Source organism: Amia ocellicauda, chromosome 20 (genome assembly GCF_036373705.1).
Source record: "Amia ocellicauda isolate fAmiCal2 chromosome 20, fAmiCal2.hap1, whole genome shotgun sequence".
NCBI classification, from domain to species: Eukaryota; Metazoa; Chordata; class Actinopteri; order Amiiformes; family Amiidae; genus Amia; species Amia ocellicauda.
This window is the reverse complement of record NC_089869.1, coordinates 3,431,097-3,456,633: the sequence shown is the minus strand read 5'-3', so window position 1 is coordinate 3,456,633 and position 25,537 is coordinate 3,431,097. Positions and strand designations below refer to the sequence as shown.

Genomic DNA, 25,537 nt, shown 5'->3' with positions numbered 1-25,537 from the left:
GTCCTACTAACGATAGACACTCTGTTAAGACCGTTGCATAAAACAGTCTTTCCTTAGACTGGTCTTAGACTGGTCTTACTTAGTCAATTAAGCACTGCATTCTGGGAATTTGAAGACACCCGAAGAAAATAAAAACATGGCGGACGTTTCACTAAAGCAGCGATAATCACAGTTAACTGATAATGTATGCTAGTTATTAAAATATAATGTAGCGAAATGTATAATTTGGGCGCCATTTTCGGAAACGTTCACTAACGCATTCAAATGTGTGGGATAAAATGAAGAAAAAGTTAACATCGTCAAACCGGTGTGTGCGCTGTGCGGTCAATTTATAACTTTTTTGAAATGCGTTTTTCTGGATTTTTTTTGTTGTTATTCTGTCTCTCACTGTTAAAATACACCTACCATTAAAATTATAGACTGATCATTTCTTTGTCAGTGGGCAAACGTACAAAATCAGCAGGGGATCAAATACTTTTTTCCCTCACTGTATATAGTCAGGGTTGGGGAGTAACGGAATACAAGTAGCGGCATTACCTAATCAGATTACAGAATTTTGATACTTGTATTCCTGTTACAGTTCCTCCTGTCAGACGAGTATTCTGATTACCGATACTTTTTAAAAAGAGTAAGAGATTACTGATTACTTCTAGATCATTTACATGAAAGTGTACAAGTGTAAGGAAATTGCGCGAATCAGAAGGGACCCACGAGTAGTATTTTGCAATAGTTTTTATTTACGTGTCTCTGGCCAAAGAGCGGCTGATTCGGTGACATTGTAAACAGGCAGCAGAATGGAAGTTACACACAGTTCTACCACATTGTGCCAACATAAATTAGGTTTCTGCAATGTTGTGGCAACATTGTGTGTTAACAGGGATTTAACTCGTTGAAGTACACTGAACTCGTTGAATTGTTCACTTTCAAAGAAAGAAAATGGAACAAAGTCCAAAATGTGTCCATCACGGGACAATGTACGGTCTCTAAAGGACTCAATTTCAAATCTAAAAAACAAACATCTGGAGGTAAGATTTTATTTTTTAAATGTGTGCAGCCTTAATACAATTATACTTGACATGCGAGTAGAAAATACGCATTTTAATAAAAAATGATAAGAAATACGATTTAATAATTATATATTTTTACGAAAGCATAATAAGCAAAACGGCAACACAGGCATAGCATTACCAAAAGCGTTATCATTAGTTTGCATTTGCAGTAATACCTTATCCTATCAAAATTTAAGATAAATCCATGTAAATTACAAATAGTTAATGTGCATCCTAGCTGGTTCTGTCATCTTAACAATAAAATACTTAATATAATACCAAAATAACAACATACAACGTGTTAATAGTCTAAAACAAAATAAATCGCACAAACTGGATAAACTCGTCCTAACCAGTGCCGTGCCGTGCTGTGCTCTTTAACAGAGAGTGTGCGTTCAGGGGATCCTCACATATCAAACCTTTAAAATTTTACAAACCAATAGATATCACTTAAAAAAATGTAAGACATCAATAATGTCTTAATTGCAGAAACAAGATTTATAACATGAATTGATACTTAAAAAATACCGCCTTAATTTCAGTGTGTATTTTCGGTGCCGGGTGATTTGAAACTTATAACTGCGTTTCTCATGGATAGAAAAATGCAATGCATTTAAATCCCCTTAGTTATAGCAAGTTGCTTGATTCTTGTATCTTCACAGATAGAATAAAATGCACTGCAGACTTTGTAAGCATTAACGTACTTACAATTTGGAGAATATACCTGTTTAAGTTTTCAAGAAAATGTATTTTACATATTACTTATTAGCAGAAAACAAACCATGTGCCTGCATTAAAATGACAGTGAATGACATACACCTTTGACATTAACCCATTATTGATATGTCTAATTTATGTGGGTTTGTAAAAATGTAAAGGGTATCAAAATTCTGTTTCACTTGTTTAAAAATGCATACATTACAAAATGCAAAATACAATATGCAAGAAAATTAAAGAGATGCAAATCTTAATTACTATTTTAATTGTCTGTACTGTGGATAAAAATAAACAATTTCAATACGTCATCCATATTAGAATGTGTAGTACATTTTGTTTCACTTCTTTTGTTTTGTAGTAAAGGAAAAAAAGTATTCCAAAAGTAATCTAAAAGTATTCTGATTATGTTACTGACTTGGCATAATGTATTGGATTAGGTTACAGATTATTTTCAAAACAAGTTAATCAGTATTCTGTAACGGAATACTTTTAAAAAGTAACCCTCCCAACCCTGTATATAGTGTACAGTGCCTATAGATTTTCCCTTCTATCCTTCTATCTATCTATGGCCCAATCCCTGCCAATCAGTGACATTCCCATAACATGTTCTGTGGGTTGGGTTTGTGCCAAGTGAATTACTACAATTTAACACAGGAGGCCAATTAACTTGGTGTGTGATATTCAAGTCGACTGGTTACAAATTAACTGATTTAGGTTTGCTATTACAAATTATAGCCAAGCCATTTCAGTTTTTATAAAAAAAAAATTTTATTACAGTTGTGGGGTAGGATGTGTAGGTAAATGTTTTTTGGTAGCCATGGAATCAGAACAACTTCAGTTAAAAGCAATATGCATGTATTATATGCATGTACTTATAAGGCACCATTTGAGTGGTAAATGTGCAAAACTGCATGGTTGATATGCATTGTGCCCCCCTAAATGTGCTAGGTGTCATTTGGCTTTCTGTCTCTAAACAATAAAGTAGAACCCAGTGGCAAAACATTGATATAACAGTAATTTGTTCTTAATGTATGTTTCAAAGTGTATCAAAATGCTGCATTTAGGGGTTAATGTCCTGAAAAAATATTCAAAGCACTGATATCCCTGGATATCCCCACATTTTATTTAATTTACCTTGTCTGAATCATAAACAACTATCTAGTGCTTTTATATGCTACTTTATCACTGGTTTCCCAAATTCAGCCCCGACTCACCCAGCCGCAAATAGGGATTCCCCAGCTCCAAAATTCGAATTTAACTCCTGCCTACATGTAATACCATGTACTTGTCCACATTGAATTTCATCTGCCAGGTTTTGGCCCAAAACTGAATATTATCCTGTAAGTCCCTTTGAATAGCCTGTGCTGCCGAGATTGTATCTGCTGAGCCACCTATTTTAGAATCATGTGCAAATTTCACAATTTTGCTAACTATCCCAGAGTCCAGATCATAAATATAGATTCGAAAAAGCAAAGGCTCTAATACTGATCCCTGTGAAACTCCACTAACAACCTCACTCCAGTTAGAATCAACTCCTCTTATCCATACCCTCTGTTTCCTATACATCAACCAGTTCATAATCCATCTACTTACATTACCCTGAATGCCTACAGCTTCCAATTTGAGGATCAGTCTTTGGTGTAGAACCTTATCAAAGGCTTTCTGAAAATCTAAGTATATCTCATCATATGCTTTCACGTGATCTACAGCAGCAGTAATACTCTAAAACTCTAATAAATTAGTCAGACATGATCTGCCTCGTCTAAACCCATGTTGATTATCACCAAGAATATGGTTTTCATTAAGATGCTCCTCTATTTTCTGTCTATAGTTGGATAGTTAGTTGGATGAAGGCCTCCCCAGATGTTTCCCCTTTCTTCAATGTACAACTCCTCTTTTCCATGTCACACATGAAATGTGTATGATTTCCTCTTCCCATCGTCTATGTGGTCGTCTTTTAAGTATTTTTTAATCTCTTGGTATCCATAAAAGGCCTTCCTTTGTTCATCTTTGATCTGTTCTTGCAGTGTGTCTGGCCCATTGCCCTTTTTACAGTTCCACTCTTTCAATGATGTCACATATTTAGTTTTGTTCCATTTGTTTCTTTTTCTATCACTACTTATTATTTCAAGCATACATCTTTCCTTGATCCATGAAAAGATCTCTTGAGGCAAGTGGGTATATTTCCATTCAACAGCATACTCTTTTTTCCAAATGCACTCCATCTCAATTTCACTCATCTTTTGACTTCTTCGAGTATCTGTTGGTCTACATCAATTTTCTTACATTTAGCAATGGTGTTAAACATGTTGTTTGTTTTACTCAGTCCAGTTTTCTTACTTGCATCTCAGAGTTCTTGAAATTGAAGATGCAGGACTTTAAATTGATTCATTTTAATTATCTTCTTCCATATATATATTGAAACTTTAAAAATGTAACCACCTCCTACAAGGTAACACAATCATGAGTGGGATGTAAGTAATTATACCTGTTTTTATTAAAAAAGCAGAACACAATAATACAGTATATCACTTAATAATCATCTATATTGTCATGGAAAATATTAAAAAAGAAAAAGAAGCAATTAGCAATTACTGGCCCACAAGCACAGAAAGCCTTGACTGCCTGTGAATGGAAAACATAACCTTACTCATGAAAACATAACAATTTGGATTGCAGATGCTTCATTTATGGTCCTTATTTATGTATCCAAAACTATTTTCCTGTATAATATGACAAGGAAGTGATCAAATAATTAAAAGTATACTGTATGCACATAGAAAATGTCATTTATTCAAAACAATCAGCTGTTAAAGGGCATCCATATTCTAATTGTGATTCCTTTTACTTTGCAAAGTAAAACAATTAATATAAAATGTATGTGAAGTATTCATTGTATAAATAACCTAAAACAAAATAATTACTTTTAAATACTGTAAAACTTCCAATACTCACCAGGTTGATTTGCATAATCATGTAAACAAACGCCGGTCTCTAATAAATGCCGGGTTACGCGTTGCCATGGTAATGTATCATGTAGTGCAGTCGGCTATATGTTTATACTGTATTTACTTCAGTTTACATAATGACACCAAAGAAAGCAGACAATTTCAAATTTAAACTTGAAGTGATTAAATATGCTGAGAATAATTCTGGAGAAGCAGGTGCAAGACATTATCTGTCAGTAAATCCTAACAACACCACAGACCTAGAAAAACTAATGTGCTGTCTGTCTGAGATTAAAACATGGATGACAAAAAAAAATCTTATGCTTAATTCTGACAAAACAGAAGTCATAATTTTAGGAGACAAAAAACTAACTGTTCATCATGCACTAACAAAACTGAGTAATAACTTTAATTTCGAGATGGCACGAAACCTGGGTGTCATCTGTGATCATAATCTATCTTTTGAATCACACATTCAGAATGTGTCGAGATCTTCCTTCCTCCAGCTTAGAAACATTGCTAGACTAAGACAATTCCTCTCGTTACAGGACACTGAGAAATTGATACATGCATTTGTTACATCTAGATTGGATTACTGTAATGCCATTCTGTCAGGCAGCACAAACAGAGCTATTTCTGCACTTCAGTTAGTCCAAAATGCTGCTGCAAGAATCCTAACAAAAACAAAAAACATGAACACATCACTCCAGTATTGGCTTCTCTTCACTGGCTGCCCGTGCACTACAGGATAGACTTTAAAGTGCTTTTATTAACATTTAAAGCACTAAAGGGACTGGCACCTCCCTACCTAAAAGATCTCCTTATTGAATACACTCCAGGTCGGCCATTGAGATCACAGGAAGCCGGTTACTTAGCGCTCCATAAAATACACAAGAAAAGCGCAGGTGGTAGAGCATTCAGTTATAGGGCCCCGAAGCTGTGGAACGATCTTCCAGCCAATGTAAGAGATGCCCCCTCTGTCTTAGCCTTTAAATCACGGATGAAGACTCATCTGTTTAGTCTCTGTTTTTCTAGCCCATAGTGCCGCCGGTGTGCCATGGACATGCAATTGCACAATTGTCTTTGGAAATGTCCTGCACTGCATGACCAGTATCTGAGCACGACTGTCCTCTTGTCTTCCAGCAACAGCCTCCTCTGAGGGTCCAACGAGGCACCTCATCCCCCACCATGGAAGTCTGATGAGGCATAACCCATCCCAGAAGCACCTCACCACGGAGGGTCAACGGGGCATCCACACCCAAGGTTTGACGAGCCATCGCAACCCAAAGCCTGTTGATGGTCCAAACCCTCCACCCCCGATGGCCAGCGAGAGGCCTCCTCCAGAGGGAAGAGCACAGCCAGCAGCACCGATAAAGAACTTTCTGATCTCCTTGCTGCTGTAATAACTATACTGCCTGGAGGGGAGGCAACCATTAGGCCTAGGCCCTAAGCCGTGGACCCCCAGAGATTTTCTCCTACATGCCATCCATAGGAGTTTTTTTGTTTTTCTCTCCTCCGTGCCTAAATGGTTTATTTACTTAAATGTTCACTCACTTTATTTAAGATCATGTAAAATGTTTACAGGTCTATATTTGATTTTATTGTATTTATGTTTTTTATTTTGCTATACGTTTGTTGTATGTTTACCAGTCTGTAAAGCACTCTGTGGCTACCCTGCGAAGGGCGCTATACAAATAAAAATTGATTGATTGATTGATTGATTATGGCATTGATCCCCAAAGAGGGAATGGAAGGGGCAGAAAAATTTAATTCTGAACTTACCAGAGAGACAACAAATATGAAAAAGGCTGGATGGTGGTGGAAGGAAACAAATAAGTGTTGGAGGTGGAGGTGAGAAACTGGATAGTTTCAATGCGGGCCAAATATCTGCGGGTGTCCCAAAAAATTTTAAGAAATAAAGCCAAAGAAATGTGCTCGATGTTGCAGGCAATTTTAAAGCTAGCTGTGGTTGGTTAGAAAAGTTTATGAAGTGCATTGTATTTTTTTTCCGATGCCGCCCTACTGTGGCACAGAAAGATGCACAAGAGAAAATTGCTTTATTGTAATGTATGTCAACAAAGAATGCAAAGAAAGGAAGATTGCAGACGGCTGTGTGGTTTGATATGGTTGGTGCCAGAACTGTGGACTTTCGGGGAAACGGAAGCATACCATTGAGGACTACTGGGCATGAAAAAAAAAGGCACCTGACCGTTGTGCTTTCTGCAAAAGCGGACGGGACGAAACTCGAGCCCTTCATTGTCTTCTAAGGAGCAATCAGGGATGTAAATTCAATTCAGAATTTTTGTGGTGCAATTGTTGCTACATCTGTGAATGGGTGGGTTTGACAGCTGACTCGCTGAAGAGGGTAATGGGGGAATTCTCTTTTGCTCCCTGCCTCTTAGTTTGGGACTTAAAATCGTTGCCATATCAGCACTGCAATTAAGGAGTAACTCAAACAGGGCTACAAAGTGCGATTCCAGGCGGGTACACAAAATACATCCAAGCCCCTGACATTGTTTGGAACAAACCATTTAAGGGCGATCTTACATTACATGTATGACAACTGGATGGTAGAGGATGTGAACAAGAAATACACAACAGGGAGAATTTAAAGGCCCCGTCACGCCGGCTTCTTGGCGATTGGGTGCTGAAATCTTGGGAGAAGCTGGACACGGATCAAATTAAAAGGTCGTTCAAGGTGTGCGGACTGACAACAGCACTGGATGGCAGCGATGATCACCTGATCCACTGTTTTAAAGAAGGAGAACCATGCTCCTCTGGGAGAGGAAGATGAGGATGAACTGGAGGAGAATTAATTGCTTAGTGGAAGTGACGAGAGTGAGATTGAAGAATAAATCTCAGATAACTAGTCTGCGTTAGCATTAGCGACTGCTTTTGAAGGATTGGCCATCTAGCTACATTAGCTCAAGAATTTTGGATGTTAACGTTAGCTTGCTGACATTATAAAAATAACTACTGTAGCTATAAACACCAAAACCTAAAGCCCTCTCGTGCTTTACTGCTGTTAGAAAACAGACTTGACCATGTTTTATAAATAAAGAAAAGTTTATATATGTAAACTTTTCTTTTTAGTTTTTGCTTTCTTGTTTTCAGTAAATATATATACCATATATTAATTTTAAAAATAAATATTAATAATTGCAATTATACTGTATGTTTACGCTACAGCCGCTTTGACAGCAGTGTCACTCGATGCAGTGTTCCTCTCTTAAAAGTTGCGTTCAGTCCATATAGAGAGAGATGCAGGAATTATTGAAAACCTGAAATGCATACATTAGATACACATTCAATCTGTGGTGAGTGTATTACTACATGGACTTTTAGGGTACAGATACACTGTAAGAAAGGATAATTACATGAGTTCTAGGCTGTATCTGGATGTGAGTGACAGTGAATGCTCAACTCGTGAACTGCTGGCTGATACATTTTAACAACAATATGTAGTTAACCTAATATAAACGGATACTGGACGGCCTAAAACTAGAGGAGCTGAGAGAGCATTTTCAGGGTGTTTTTTCGCAGATATTTTCTTTAATACAGCGAAAATGTAACCACTCCCACTGTATTGCTGGGCGGGATTAACTACAACTTTAACCTACACAACTGTACCTCATGGGATTGACTTTAAAACTTAGAAGAGAGTAGCATCTAACTAAACATGGGGCCGGATTTAATCAAAACTTTGACCCACCCGCTAATAGAAAACTACAGAACTGTACTCAGTTGCTGCTTCATTTTCAGTAAGATGCCACTTTCTTCTAATCAGAAATGTAACCGCTATGATGTACAGGTTTGTAGTTTCCTATTAGCGGGTGGGTCAAAGTTTTGATTTCATCCGGCTCTTAATCTGGCCCATAAAAGCAGTGTTGTACAGAGTACAGTGGTGTAGTTTTCTAGTAGCAGCTGTGTGAAAGTTGTTTTATTCTCTTGCATTGTGCAAGAAAGGAGCTGCGAGAAGGTCGTTTTGCTGCGCAAATCGGGTTAGATTTAGTACCGCGATAGTTTAGCAGTGCGATTTCCATTCGCAGACATGCGCTAATGCTTCTGCGAGCGACTCGCAGCGCCAACATTTTTTATTTAATCCTGCCCTTAGAAAGCTAACAGAATTACCAGTATCTTGTTTTCAATCCAGTGTATAGTTCACCATACATTGAATGTGATTTGTTTGCATCTTTGGAAAGCAAATTATTAAATAATAATAATAATTAAAAAATAAAGAAAATAAAAGCCTGGCCTATTAGCCTACTTCTACAATGAAGCAATGATTCCTGGCTCTTCTTACCCTGCATGGGTCTGTGATGTCTTTTTATTTATGAATGTTTAATACAATCGCCGGTCTCCAATTGACACCGGGGCTTCTTGCAGTTATTTGGAATAAACACCAGGGGCATTTAATTGAAGTTTTAACATATTTCTACATACCTTCTATTTTCATATTGTTGCCAGTTGCTAAACCAAGCAAAGACACATACTTTCTGTTTCACAATAGATCAGAAACGTGCTTTGCAATAAATAAACAAAATATTTTATCACAAGGGAGAACCTGCCCCACTTAAGTAGGCTGCCATTATTCTTTAGAGAGCTTTGGTATGTTTTGTATATTATCATTTGATCTGAACTGCTGTCTAGTGATTAGTTCCCAAAATGCCAGCCTTATTATCAAATACAGAGGGAATTAACAGACTGTGAACTTATTTTTTTTTTCTCAAACATTACTTAATTAGTTTCCCAGTTGTTGTCACTGTTTCTAAAATTCTGATGTAGTGAGATATAGAAGCTTGACAGCATTGGTGAGGAGGCATACTAATCTTCCTTAGTTGCAATTTCACTATCATATACCTGCCAGGCTCATGATTCAAGATGTCAGGAGTTGTTTGACTCACCCCTTCATCAATAGGAATGTGCACAAACACAGTCCAATGTGTTTAGAATGTAAACGTCTCCGTAATCATTCAAGTCCCATGGGTCATGTTACATTTGTTTAAATTGTTATTGATTCTGTTTATTTTAATTCTATGCACACCCAGCTCTTTTTGAATCAGAATGTGGTCCATGCATTGTGGGAATAATTATATGTGTGTATAAACGCCAAGGCTTTTTTTCACAGATACAGTATTTAAAAGGTGCAGTATTAAACAATGCTCCCCCCTCCCCATGACAGATAATTTCCATTAAACTGGAGAAATAAAGTATACAAATATTCTATGTATTCATTCTGCAGATTAAGTTCTCCATGCTATACATGCAAAGTCTCTATGTATCTCACTTGAAGTTATTCATCTTTGTATAAATAACTGTAGGAAAGCAACAGAGAGCTGCCCTATTTCTGTGTAAATAAACACTGGCATACACTACTTTGTTTTCCTATTACCATCCAGTTCCCATGTGTTTAAATGTCCCCTCACCTCAAGCTTATTATTTGAAAACTTCAACTATACAGTTGCCTGCCATGTATTACAGCTCTGTTTTCACTACTGGGGTCCATTCTTCATACGTGGTTTAACAGATTCAGTCTAACATAACCCGGATTAAGCTAACGCACTAATTGATATCCAGGATTTTTTTTCTTCCAATTTATCACAGATTTAATTAGCTCCTTAACTTAAAACCAGACTTTGTTCATTCAGGATACGTGCACTTACAAAGAATAAGAACATAAGAAAGTTTACAAACGAGAGGATGCCATTTGACCCATCATGCTCGTTTGGTGTCCATTAATAAGTAAGTGATCCCAGGATCATATCCAGTCTATTTTTGAATGTTCCCAAATTGTCGGCTTGGCTGGGGAGTTTGTTTCATATTGTTATGACTCTCTGTGTGAAGAAGGGTCTCCTATTTTCTCTCTCGAATGCCTTGAAGCCCAATTTCCTTTTGTGTCCCTAGGTCTGTGTGTCCCTGCAGATCTGGAAAAGCTCCTCTGGTTTGAGGTGGTCAATGCCTTTCATGATTTTGAAGACTTGAATCAGGTCCCCATGTAGTCTCCTCTGTTCCAGGGTGAAAAGGTTCAGTTCCCTCAGTCTCTCAGTAGGACATTCCCTTCAAACCTGGAATAAGTTTGGTTGCTCTCCTCTGAACTGCCTCTAGAGCAGTGATATCTTTCTTCAAGTGTGGTGCCCAGAACTGTACACATTATTCCAGATGAGCTCCAACTAGTGCATTGTACAGTCTTAACATTATTACCCTTGTTTTAAATTCTACACTTTTGACAATATACCCTAGCATTTTGTTTGCCTTTTTTATTGCTTCCCCACATTGTTTGGATGGGGAAAGTAAGGAGTCCACATGAACTCCTAGGTCTTTCGCATGCATAACTTCTAGTTCTATTCCTCCCATAGTGTAATTATAGTGGACATTTTTATTACCTGCACGTAATACCTTGCACTTGTCCACATTGAATTTCATCTGCCAGGTATCAGCCCAAAACTGAATATTATCCAAGTCCCTTTGAATAACCTGTGCTGCCGAGATTGTATCTGCTGAGCCACCTATTTTAGTATCATCTGCAAATTTGACAAGTTTGTTAACTATCCCAGAGTCCAGATCATTAATATTGATTAGAAAAATTATAGGCCCTATTACTGATCCCTGTGGAACTCCACTAAAAACCTCACTCCAGATAGAAGCAACTCTTCTTATCGATGTCCTCTGTTTCCTATACATACATACATGCTATAATACAAAACAATTTCTGAACATTAGAAGTAGAAGTAGGCTAATAGGCCAGGCGTTCCGCGTCGCGCAGTGTAGAGGAATGCATCATTGGCTAAGTGGGGTAGCCCTGTACAGAGGGTCAGCTGCACCGTCAGTGCATGACTGAGGTGGGTGGCATTAGTGATGTTTGGTCCTAATAAATCAACTAGATAAATCATCCCTTGCTGACAGAACCTGTAACACTCAAATAAATAATCATGTGTTTGGTTTAAAGAATCTTGAATCTCTAAGAACTATTTCTCGCCAAAAACTTGCCTTATTAAGATTGCTCCTACCCCTACTGGATCTGCTAGAAATGCACATCATTGTTGGGGGTATGTCCGCTGTCATTTCATTGGGCAGAATTAAATACATTTAGAGTCTTAATCATCTAACTTTAAATTCACCTGCCAGGGAGCAGGACTGAGATGCTGGACATGTTGCTCTAGTAACATAGCTGGCTGACCTTTAAGGTCACTTCAGAGAACGGAATGGTGTTTATGGCAAGTTATCCTGAAACATAGCCGGTTACCTAGTTATCTGCGTACGTAGAACAGACCCCGAGTGTCCACTTTACAGTAGCCATGTTTTGTGTCTATCAAAATAGAGATTGGGATTACAAAATGCCTCAGTTAGTTGCAATGGTCTCAAAGACCAATTACATTTTTTGGACAGTTTTGAGTTACTGGCATGGTAAATTTGATCCTTCCTTCAGGAAGAAAAGAAACTAAGAAAAATAATTAATTCAAATGATTCATTACTCTTGTGTGTTCAGGTATATACTAGATTTCATACATGCTACAGTGGGATGTGTTTTTTTCTGGCTCTCAAGGTTAAAGGTTTTTAGTCTGCCTTAATTACCCAACTAAATGTTCCATCTTTTGATAAATTCAACAATTTAACTTTTTTTTCCCCAGGTCTGAAGCAGGTAATCATTTAAAGTAACCTATAAAACTCCATTTAGTAATTTACGTTGGTGAGTTAATTTAGCTTGAAAACTCTTCCAATAATTTATGGAGTTAATAGCAACCTCTTAGAATGAGCCAGTGGAATTACTCTTTCACTTAAGCCATTTAAGTAATGCACGATCATCACGATTTCAGAATTAGATTGAAAATGATCTTAATGGCAATTACGACATTTCAATGTGCTTATTCCACATTACATAGGTGTTACTGATTAAGTACTAGTTCATGCATTTGACACAATGACCTACAACTACACAATATACACTGATACACATTATGACCACTGACAGGTGAAGTGAATAACACTGATAATCTTGTTATCATGGCACCTGTCAGTAGGTGGGATATATTAGGCAGCAAGTGAACAGTTTGTCCTCAAAGTTGATATGTTAGAAACAAACAAGTCTGGACAAACAAGTCCAATCCATGGAGGCCCCACCTCACAACTTACAGGACTTAAAGGATCTGCTGCTAACGTCTTGGTGCCAGATACCACAGCACACCTTCAGAGGTCTAGTTTAGTCCATGCCTCAACAGGTCAGGGCTGTTTTGGCGGCAAAAGGGGACCTACACTATATTAGGCAGGTGGTCATAATGTTATGGCTGATAAATTCACCTGCCAGGGAGCAGGATTGAGATGCTGGACATGTTGCTCTATGTGCAAATAACCCAGATCATTCTGACATTTAGTCTGGGAAATTGTTTTTTGTTTTTGTGTTGCGTGTTTGTTTATATATACTATGTACACTCACCTAAAGGATTATTAGGAACACCTGTTCAATTTCTCATTAATGCAATTATCTAACCAACCAATCACATGGCAGTTGCTTCAATGCATTTAGGGGTGTAGTCCTGGTCAAGACAATCTCCTGAACTCCAAACTGAATGTCTGAATGGGAAAGAAAGGTGATTTAAGCAATTTTGAGCATGGCATGGTTGTTGGTGCCAGACGGGCCGGTCTGAGTCTTTCACAATCTGCTCAGTTACTGGGATTTTCACGCACAACCATTTCTGGGGTTTACAAAGAATGGTGTGAAAAGGGAAAAACATCCAGTATGCGGCAGTCCTGTGGGCGAAAATGCCTTGTTGATGCTAGAGGTCAGAGGAGAATGGGCCGACTGATTCAAGCTGATAGAAGAGCAACTTTGACTGAAATAACCACTTGTTACAACCGAGGTATGCAGCAAAGCATTTGTGAAGCCACAACACGTACAACCTTGAGGCGGATGGGCTACAACAGCAGAAGACCCCACCAGGTACCACTCATCTCCACTACAAATAGGAAAAAGAGGCTACAATTTGCACAAGCTCACCAAAATTGGACAGTTGAAGACTGGAAAAATGTTGCCTGGTCTGATGAGTCTCGATTTCTGTTGAGACATTCAGATGGTAGAGTCAGAATTTGGCGTAAACAGAATGAGAACATGGATCCATCATGCCTTGTTACCACTGTGCAGGCTGCTGGTGGTGGTGTAATGGTGTGGGGGATGTTTTCTTGGCACACTTTAGGCCCCTTAGTGCCAATTGGGCATCGTTTAAATGCCACGGCCTACCTGAGCATTGTTTCTGACCATGTCCATCCCTTTATGACCACCATGTACCCATCCTCTGATGGCTACTTCCAGCAGGATAATGCACCATGTCACAAAGGTCGAATCATTTCAAATTGGTTTCTTGAACATGACAATGAGTTCACTGTACTAAACTGGCCCCCACAGTCACCAGATCTCAACCCAATAGAGCATCTTTGGGATGTGGTGGAACGGGAGCTTCGTGCCCTGGATGTGCATCCCACAAATCTCCATCAACTGCAAGATGCTATCCTATCAATATGGGCCAACATTTCTAAAGAATGCTTTCAGCACCTTGTTGAATCAATGCCACGTAGAATTAAGGCAGTTCTGAAGGCGAAAGGGGGTCAAACACAGTATTAGTATGGTGTTCCTAATAATCCTTTAGGTGAGTGTATATAAACATGTCATGGTGATTTAAACAGTTCTATATTGTTCCGTGATTCAGTCACCCCCATGCAGGATGTTTAATGTTCAACTGTCTTAATGGTATGTTTTAAGTCTGAAATAAATACATAAATAAGTTACTCAGGGAATAAGCAACTTGAATGCCAAAAGTTAATTAATGATGGTCAAAGATAATATACTATTAAGACATTTCAAGAATATGAACATAAATTCAGGACTGTCTCAATAAAAACCATGCCATTGGTGTCACAATACCTAAAGAAAATAATGTAAGTGTATTTTGTTTCTACTACAGTGTTTTTGGTTAACGTGAGTCTGCTCACATCATGCAGTGTATTAGGCCAGCCAATCAATGATTTGGTCTTAAAAGCTAAGGAGTTGAATGACAGGGGTTACCAACCAGTCACTATGGAAGGACAAGGGCATGAAAACATGGATCCTGATATTTTCAGGATCTTGATGAATATACAATAAGTGTGTTTAGGGGGAATTTATTTTTTCAGGACACTGAATTTGTGACAGAGCTTCAGATACTATGCCAAATATAGGAAAAAATAAACAAATAAAGTTATCAAATCATAGTGAGAAAAAAAAATTGAAGCAGACTTTGAAAAACAGCCAGCACTAGAGTAAAATAATATCCTTCACATTAGCATAACAGATCTCACAGGGTACATTTTTCATTTCCACCACAGTTAGAGATTCTACAACTAATAATATGTCTTCTGGGAAAAAAAAAAATATTTTCTTTGCTTAATAATGACCTATGGGTATCACACGTTGTGCCATCTTATTCTCACCACACTTTTTCATTTGAATAGAAATGGTAGCCCCAATACATACCATGTATCAACTTAGCAATTACAATTTATTCAATTAGTTTAAAATAGAATCTTGGAAGAGAGTGCTTAAATTGTTAAAGAAAAAAAAGACAAACTGAATTAATAAGTGTACTGACATCAAACTACACCACATGATTTTTTACACCCTCTATGCTGCTTCCTCATTATTGTGCTTTACATGGTAATTTTGTTACTGTTGCTTAAACAATAAGCAATGACAGAATGGGCATTGGTGCGAAATAATTACAAGCCGTGGGCACATTAGTAGGCACTAGGCAAAGTCAAGCACCATTTAAACATCTACACATTTAAGACATTTTTTGGCAGTAATATGCCTCTGCTTTAGGCCATTATTCTAGTAATCCTTAATGTGCTGGATATTACTTGATTATGGGGTGTATTTTAAAGGTCTGAGTCCAATTTAGCAACTCGATGCCCCCTTTACTTAATATAATCACAGTAATAAGAATGTTTTTTGCCAAGTTAATTAAACCTTAACTACATGTTGGTGACAACTTTTGTTTGCATTGCTTGAAATGTAAGAAACATAAGAAAGCTTACAATCAAGTGGAGGCCATTCGACCCATCATGCTTGTTTGGTGTCCATTATTAACTAAGTGATGCAAGGATCACATCCAGTCTATTTTTGAATGTTCCCAAATTGTCAGCTTCAATTGTCGCTGGGGAGTTTGTTCCGGAGCCACCTATTTTAGTATCACTGTTAAAATACATCTACCATTAAAATTATAGACTGATCAATTCTTTGTCAGTGGGCAAACGTACAAAATCAGCAGGGGATCAAATACTTTTTTCCCTCACTGTATCCCAGAAGAAAGAATAATGCCCCATAAATCTAAAGCCCTCTTCCCTACACCAGGATTTCAACCACATGTTGAACTTTCTAATCTCTGCCTGTCTACCTGGCCCGGCACGTGGTACCGGAAGTATTTAGGTGAAAACTACCATGGAGGTTCTGCTCTTTACCTGTCTCTGTCTCTTACCTAACTCTTTAAATTTGTCTTGCAGAACTTCAGGACTATTAAGATGTAAATAGAACAGACATATTACCTATCTATCCATCTATCTATATACACCGATCAGCCATAACATTATGACCACCTGCCTAATATAGTGTAGGTCCCCTTTTGCCGCCAAAACAGCCCTGACCTGTTGAGGCATGGAGTAAACTAGACCTCTGAAGGTGTGCTGTGGTATCTGGCACCAAGACGTTAGCAGCAGATCCTTTAAGTCCTGTAAGTTGCGAGGTGGGGCCTCCATGGATCGGACTTGTTTATTCAGCACATCCCATAGATGCTTGAGTGGATTGAGATCTGGGGAATTTGGAGGCCAAGTCAACACCTTGAACTCGTGATTCCCCAGATCTCAATCAATCCTCAATCCTCAATCAATCTCAATCGTGATTCATCAGACCAGGCCACCTTCTTCCTTCTTGCTCCATGGTCCAGTTCTGATGCTCACGTGCCCATTGTAGGCGCTTTCGGCAGTGGACAGGGGTCAGCATGGGCACCCTGACTGGTCTATTGCTACGCAGCCCTATACACAACAAACTGCGATGCACTGTGTGTTCTGACACCTTTCTATCAGAACCAGCATTAACTTTTTCAGCAATTTGAGCTACAGTAGCTTGTCTGTTGGATCGGAGCACACGGACCAGCCTTCGCTCCCCACGTGCATCAATGAGCCTTGGCCGCCCATGACCCTGTCGCCGGTTCACCGCATTTCCTTCCTTGGACCACTTCTGATAGGTACTGACCACTGCAGACCAGGAACACCCCACAAGAGCTGCAGTTTTGGAGATGCTCTGACCCAGTCGTCTAGCCATCAGAATTTGGCCCTTGTCAAAGTTGCTCAGATCCTTACGCTTGCCCATTTTTCCTGCTTCTAACACATCAACTTTGAGGACAAACTGTTTACTTGCTGCCTAATATATCCCTTATATTATATAGGTGTCATGATAGCGAGATTATCAGTGTTATTCACTTCACCTGTCAGTGGTCATAATGTTATGGCTGATCGGTGTATATAAACACTTATAGTTTATACAACTACTGAATACGTAATTTCCAAGTGGGAACAAAATATCAGTCAGAAGACCATCAAAGAATGTTTGTTTTGTTTTTTATTAAATCAGTTGTAAAGTCACTGAGATACACTCTGAGACAATGATAAAAACACCTAGAGAGGTCGTGGCCTGCCCTAGATTGTGTTCTGCAGTACAGTCTCTAGTCTTTCCTTAATACCAGAGTAGAATGAAACGCAGACGAAAGAAGAGGCCAACGTGACTGATTTTAATCCCATTCACTTTGTGCCTCATTTATTTTTCATTAGCTCCTCGTACTGCATCTTAATGATTTGATGCATTCCATTAGACTGATTTCTTCTGAACTCTGTGTACATTACGTAAAAATAAAGTTTGCTACAGTGATCATTTGAAACAAACAAGTGTTAATTGCTTTTCATAGTAAGAGGAAGAAGTTTCCAACCTGATACTGCAAGGGAGTCATCAATGCTGGTGATGTCATCCACAGCTTCGGTCAACAGACACACATAGTTCTCCCAGGCCTGTTTGTACACCTCCATGTTTTGTTTGACAGCCTGGCTTTTGGGTCTGGATGCTAGAGCCAGTGCAGCATTAATAACCTGTTTGAAGAGAGCAAAAAATACATCAATAAATAAATAAAAAAACGGCCAGGAACAACTTCTGAGATCATATCTGATATCTGTTATAAATATTACAAAAACTTGGAAAATTGCTTTCCCTAGTTAACATGCTTACAACAGTTTTCGAGCTTATAATACTAATGAATACAATGAATACATCACTATATACAATGTACAAATAAAAATAGATTAGTTTTTTAAATAAAGACAAAACAGGATTAATTTATCCTCCAATATTAGAAGTTGTAGAATTTGGCATGCAAGCATTAAATAAACATCCTAGATTAGCACCATTATCATTTGTTTGTTTGTTAAAAAGAGCAGCAATCATGCAGATTTGAACCCCTGCTGCAAATATATATATATATATATATATATATATATATATATATATATATATATATATATATATATATATATATATATATATTCTCCAAATATTAATTTTGTCTTTACCAAAACCTAAATGTGTTTAAAGAAAAAGGATTCCACTCTGTGGAAAACCGTGAAAAACAAATTTCTGTTGTAAGGAAAATATAATGGATAATATACTGGGATGAGATAGGAATTTCCTATGAACTGTAATTCTTTCTGAACTGTTTTCATGCCAAGTCACTCACTTGACAGCAGTCAATCAAATCTCCATTAGTTTCAGTCTTGTAATGTACATTTTGACACAATTTACAGCCAAATGCATCTAACATGTTTAAGCTGTGTTCTAACTTTGACAATTCACATGATTAATTGCTGAAGGGGTTTTGAAACCTCAGACAGTTTTCTATTGTTTTCTTTACATTTATATTTTTCATAGATAACAAATGTGAATAACCTTTACAAACGACAGAAAGCAAAAATCACAGTGGAAAAACCCTTCTATTCTGATTTACAGAAAACACTATAACCATATACAGCCAAAGGCATATTTTCATAGCAGCTATAAGTAATTATATTGCCAAGTATCAAACAATGAAAGAAAAGTATGAACATGTATTTTATATGAAGAATATGAACAGGTTAGTAATATTGCCCATTTATTGTTGTCTTTATAACAGCCTCATTGCCATTAATATAATATTATATGTAATTTCATGCACATATTTACTAAAACTGTTTCTGAAGAGATTTTTTAAGAAATGAATCATAGGAATGCAGGAAACAGGAAAAAAGACTGATGCTAAAATAAAGAAATACTGACTTGAACATATTTGCAATTTTTTCCCTATGAATATCAGCTACAAGGCATATAAAGATTACACTATTTTCAGCTAAGTATATCCCAAGGGGTCAGTTTGTGTTCCTTAAAACTGGAAATACATCCCTCTGTCACTTTCGCAGATGTCTCATGTTATTATCGTGAGGTGGGCATCTACGTTTTATCAGTAGTAACATACTGGCAAAAACAAATGTATTTAATGACCTCCTGCGTGTTTTAACAGTGGAATTTTGACATGAAAACAAAACGAGAGTCACCTGGGTTCATAGAAATCTACCAGAATCGGCAATTTATAATTTCACAGGCAATAATGCAGTGATACGTTGAAAGGATGAATTTCAAAGCATTTCATATTCTCTTGCACTAGCAGGAGAGTCCATGCAATGTAACAAAGATTGGAGCAATTCACAAAAAAACTAAAACTAAAACAACAAACATATATAAACAGACTATAACACATTGCATTCTTTTCAGTGCATCTTTCAGACTGTTTTATTCAATTTGTTATATATTGAATATATAATATTGATTTTTTTTACATTTACAATTACATTATGTTGAATGCTGTTTTCATATTCCAATTTAGAATCACTCTTTGTGATTAAACCTCTTTGCTACTCTCTGCCCAGACAAACGTAGGTGAGGCTAACTCACTTGTAGTCTTGAAGGCATGCTCTTCACTAATTGTTCCTGATGTGTCTATATCAAACACAAATATGAACTCATCATACAATACACATATCAGAAAAAGGTACAACATTTAGAATTTCTTCCAATTAATCAAAACATAGAATTCCTTACAACAATGTGTCATTGATTTAATCTCCCAGTGATTATGTCCCCTTGCCTTCCAATTATACTGTTCCTCTGAACTCCAGGCCAAATCATAACAGCTGGAGATTTATCAAATTATCACCATGGTATAGCGTTCATTCTGCAGGAGGAGTCTTTTTCATAATGAGCCACTAAGGAGCCCCAGTCCATGATGACTTCCATACTATCTCAGCAGTGATATATCCTTAAGCTTAATTTTATCTGATTAAACCATGTACTATGCATATCACTGTATTGTGTAGTTATTACTAAATGTATATAACCAGAGAGATTTAATAAATTGCTCAGATAGATAAACAATATAATAGTAATTTCTCATGTGATAAAACCATGTATATCAGAGCTGCTTTCTTTATCCAGTAGCACTTCATAAGATGTTCTGCCTTTAAGCTACACAATCTACGCACCCCCACCCCTCAATAAAAAAAGGTCTCCATGCATTTTATAGTATTTTTGACAGCAATACCAACATGTACAGACAAACAGGATGCATGTATGCTTTGAAATGATATAGTTCTTGTGCTGATATACTGGTCCATTTATTTTGTGAAGATAATCTAAAAATAAAAATAGATATCTAAAAGTTCCCAGAAATGTATGATTTGCTATGTGTTCCTTCTCTCTTGTACCATATTGAAATCACCAGTGGAAAGATCATCAATAATTGATATATTTTGACGATTTTCCTGAATGTTCAGTTAAAATGGTTTAGTTTCATATGCACAACCAATCAAAAGTACAGAAGCATCTGGATGTGATATTAAAATTGCCAATGACTTTATATGTACATTACATTCAAGAACGGTGTCAATAAAATATTCATAATGTCTACGAATTTAAGTGAAACCAGTGTGTTATGCAGATTTTATGTAGATTATTTAATACATGTAATTTGGAACAAACATACTTTGCTATGGTGTCATGAGGATGAGTTTGGGGAAGTTTTTTCCAGTGGTTCATAATTAATATGGTTTTCCTCTGTATTCAGGTGGAGAATGCATGTTTTTCAAATATAGCTCCTGATTCTTTTTCTAAGGAGATCTCTAAAGTAAGTTCAGTGCACAGGTGAAGGTCAATACAGATATATTATTCACATTCAGCACATCACTTATATTGCATAGCACAGTTGCAAAGACAATCCATTAAAACCCTAGCACTCACAAGGACTCCAATTTATTCAATCAGAATGGACCTACATTCAGAGTACGATGATTCTATATGTATTTATTTATTTTACATCTTTGTAACAGTCTGCATATTAAATTGCAACACAGTATGGCTGGATGTTATTTAATTTGATTATATATAGATAGATACAGTGGGGAAAAAAGTATTTGATCCCCTGCTGATTTTGTATGTTTGCCCACTGACAAATAAATGATCAGTCTATAATTTTAATGGTAGGTGTATTTGAGCAGTGAGAGACAGAATAACAACAAAAAAATCCAGAAAAATGCATTTCAAAAAAGTTATACATTGATTTGCATGTTAATGAGGGAAGTAAGTATTTGACCCCTTTGACTTAGTACTTGGTGGCAAAACCCTTGTTGGCAATCACACTCTCCCTTTAAGAGAGTGCTCCTAATCTCAGATCGTTACCTGTATAAAAGATACCTGGGAGCCAGAAATCTTGCTGATTGATAGGGGATCAAATACTTATTTCCCTCATTAACATGCAAATCAATGTATAACTTTTTTGAAATGCGGTGTTCTGGATTTTTTGTTGTTATTCTGTCTCTAACTGTTAAAATACACCTACCAATAAAATTATAGACTGATCATTTCTTTGTCAGTGGGCAAACGTACAAAATCAGCAGGGGATCAAATACTTTTTTCCCTCACTGTATGTTATTATTATACAATATCTTTACTATACAACATGTGTATCTGCAACCCAAATCACTGTGTCCAAAGTTGGGAATTCAAGTAATAGAAGTAATAATAATAAATAAAAAAAATCATAATACTATTACAGCAGTAAAATATGGCCAATATACAAAGTAAATGTAGTTTTGTGAACCCAACAATGTACTGCTTATTTCATCTTTGTATGGAGTTATTCACATGAAACATGAATTACACCTTAAACACTATGGTAGTAAACATTTTTTGTTTAGTTTCTTGCTTAAGATAATGATATTACCATAGTGTCTTGGCAGACACCAATGAGTTCTTTCCTTTCTTTTCTTCCTTCAATGAACATGTTTTGGAATTAATACATTTATTCTAAAGCTGTCATTCAAGTGTGTACTAGAATAATTAATGAATAAATAAATTAATTAATCAAGCAATCATCAATCTAAATTTATAAATCAAATAGATGTTTTGTAACCTATCAAGCATATTTAATATGAATCATCTGTATTGAAGGTATTCAATCACAGAAATTAACATTGGTTTTACAGTTTCAGACCCACAATTTTTGTTCTAGGTATTTCCAAATGTTTACAAAGTAGTCAGCTGTATAGTAATTGAAATATAGCTGTCATCTAAAGGCTGAATTATGCTTCTGCGTCTGTGTCTCTGTGAACATGTGCAGGTGTTGTACGCATATGTTTGCATAGGTGTCTGCCAACATACAGAAATCTACAGAAAATGAAGAAATACAGAAATGGAAATCCGATTTCTATGGTGTGCCATTTGTGTCATACATAGTTTTGTGCAAAAGGGCTTACATTTCGTGCTATGAAATGAACAGTACCTGATGAAAGAGGTTTTCATTTTGACCACGAAATGAAATTAAACTAACATGTATTTTTCCTTACATAATTTTCTGGACATAATGCATAATCAAGTGTTTGCTTGGCTACAATAGTGCTTAGAAAAGACAAGACACTTATGCTTTTAATATCACTTTAAACATCCAATCTTTTGTGTAACAGCTTGGATAGTACCAATCTTGTAATTTATAGTTTGGACATAAAAGGCTGTGTTTTAAGTACAGTAAGCCATGTTGCACATTTTCTATATTAAGCGATATTCAAATAAGTGGATTATATGCAAGGCTTAATCATATTGTTTATGTTATTAAAAACATATCCATCTTTTATTTATTATATTAGGACGTGTCTAACTGTAAATGTACAAACTTTGGAAAGTAATGGTTATGTTTAAAGCATATTAAGCCATGTTAAGTGTTTTAGACCATCTTTCTGCTGCCGTGTCATCAGCCATGTTTGATGGGACTGGAGATCAATAGTGCCTTTTTTGAAAGTCAGTGAGATAAGATTGTCAAGTCCACTTTGCACTGCCCCTAGTGGTCCGGAGCACTTCGTTGTGAGCAATTTGAAATTAAGCATATTTGCAAATGTTTCATTTCTATTAATTATGTTATGTTGTGGGGCAATGCTATTGAGTTGTGATGCTGTTGTGTTAATGTTTTGATGTTGTAAATATTTGATTGTTTTCTGAAATGCAGTGTTTTCAGTAATGTTTAATTTCTGTTAATTTTGATGTGTTGTGAGCTTTTGTTTGCTTTGCTAATTTTGTTGTGTTGTACCCCTGAGCGCTACCGTACTGAACAGCTAATACAATGGTTTCAGCCAAAAAAACGTTTTAAAAAAGAACTTCTGCAAACTCATATGAATTAGAACATAAGAAACACAAGAAAGTGTCCAGCGAGAGGAGGCCATTCGACCCATCATGCTCGTTTGGTGTCCATTAATATCTAAGTGATCCTAGGATCCTATTCAGTCTATTTCTGAATGTCGCTTCAACCACATCGCTGGGGAGTTTGTTCCAGATTGTAACAACTCTCTGTGTCAAGAAGTTGAAGTAGCATTCTTATTTTATTGTATTATTTGATCTTAATTATTCACTGCATATTACAGAAGATGGATGATTTATTTAAATTATTATTATTATTTTGATGATGATGATTATTCCTTAGTAAACCTGTATTGTAAAATTCAGCTTGAGGGGAAAAAATAAATAGAAAAGAATGATGTTTCTTTTTAAGGTTGTCTTTGCTGTGCACTTCTCATTATTAACTAGCAAGACTGTGTAGGTCATGGTGTGACTGAGCAGCATGCAAGTTTTAACAAAAAATAGGCAGGGCACATTTATCTTTTTTTTTCTTCTACTTATGCTCTAATATCAGGCCACATTTGGCAATATTTTGAGATGCACATACATTTCTGACTTTGACTTTGTCAACAATATTCCTTTTTTCAATTCCTCAAGCCACTCTGAGGTATGAGGTCCCCGCAAAAATAACTCAGGCTCCACTAAAGTGGTGGACCAAATATGTTACAATTATTAATTACAGGTGGACAATTATTTTGTTGTATTATATTTTATTATTTGTTTGGTTTTATTTTAACAGCATTGGCAGACATAAGCTTGAACAAACAGAAACATTATTCATTCCAAAATAATTTCCATATTACATCAATTTTAAATTTAATATATAAATATCTATTAAGATGTTATGGTGCTTATGTCTGCTCCATGTTGTGCATGGTGTTCTATTAACTATTATTTCCATATCAAGACAATTCATTCAATTGGCAGAATAATGGTTTTAAAATGGAATACAAAAATAATTAAAACAACCCCCCCTCAAAACAACTTGATAGTCCAAATCAATATATGACGAATAATTTAAGCACAGTTACAGAAATCTTAACAGAATAATCCCTAACTATTTCAAGTTAAAACTTAGCCTTTAATGTGAATGCATGTATTAAGACTATAGTAACCCATGATTGATTGCAGGTTCTCCATTAAATTACCTGCATTAATTGGATCCGTGGTGCTTGGATGCTGGTAGTTGTATCTCTCACTGAGTTTTATTATGACTGAGTATTGCTTTTGATGGGGTGCTAGCTTGCCTCAAGAGTTTAATACAGCAGTTTACTTGTGCCTAATGGGGCTATCTATTCTAAAGTTGAATTATTATTTTACAATTTCTAATTTGCAGTGAAAAAATAAGATATGCAATATTCATTTTTCATGATGCTTACTGTATGAGGTTATTTATAAGTATGAACATTATCTTTTATACACACACAAATATATACACCGATCAGCCATAACATTATGACTACCTGCCTAATATTGTGTAGGTCCAAAACAGCCCTGACCTGTTGAGGCATGGACTAAACTAGACCTCTGAAGGTGTGCTGTGGTATCTAGCACCAAGACGTTAGCAGCAGATCCTTTAAGTCCTGTAAGTTGCGAGGTGGGGCCTCCATGGATTGGATTTGTATGTCCAGCACATCCCACAGATGCTCGTGTGGACTGAGATCTGGGGAATTTGGAGGCCAAGTCAACACCTTGAACTCGTGATTCATCAGACCAGGCCACCTTCTTCCATTGCTCCGTGGTCCAGTTCTGATGTTCACAATTCCATTGTAGGTGCTTTCGGCAGTGGACAGGGGTCAGCATGGGCACCCTGACTGATCTGCGGCTATGCAGCCCCATATGCAACAAACTGCGATGCACTGTGTGTTCTGACACCTTTCTATCAGAACCAGCATTCACTTTTTCAACAATTTGAGCTACAGTAGCTCGTCTTTTGGATCGGACCACACGGGCCAGCCTTCGCTCCCCACGTGCATCAGTGAGCCTTGGCCACCCATTAACCTGTCGCC

At 36.8% G+C, this 25,537-nt stretch overlaps 1 protein-coding gene and 1 long non-coding RNA gene across 2 annotated transcripts in view; one reads left to right on the top strand and one right to left on the bottom strand.

Moving 5' to 3' along the window:
* LOC136715967 (catenin alpha-3) overlaps nucleotides 1-25,537 on the bottom strand; it is a 592,813-nt gene that overhangs the window by 103,528 nt on the left and 463,748 nt on the right. Inside the window, exon 11 of the mRNA XM_066693394.1 lies at nucleotides 17,719-17,875. Coding sequence (XP_066549491.1) covers nucleotides 17,719-17,875 — 157 coding nt within the window. The remainder of the gene's footprint in view (nucleotides 1-17,718; nucleotides 17,876-25,537) is intronic.
* On the top strand, nucleotides 795-6,428 carry LOC136716111 (uncharacterized). The gene is made up of 2 exons (XR_010805116.1): nucleotides 795-1,025; nucleotides 5,858-6,428. It is a non-coding gene; the product is annotated as an uncharacterized LOC136716111 (long non-coding RNA).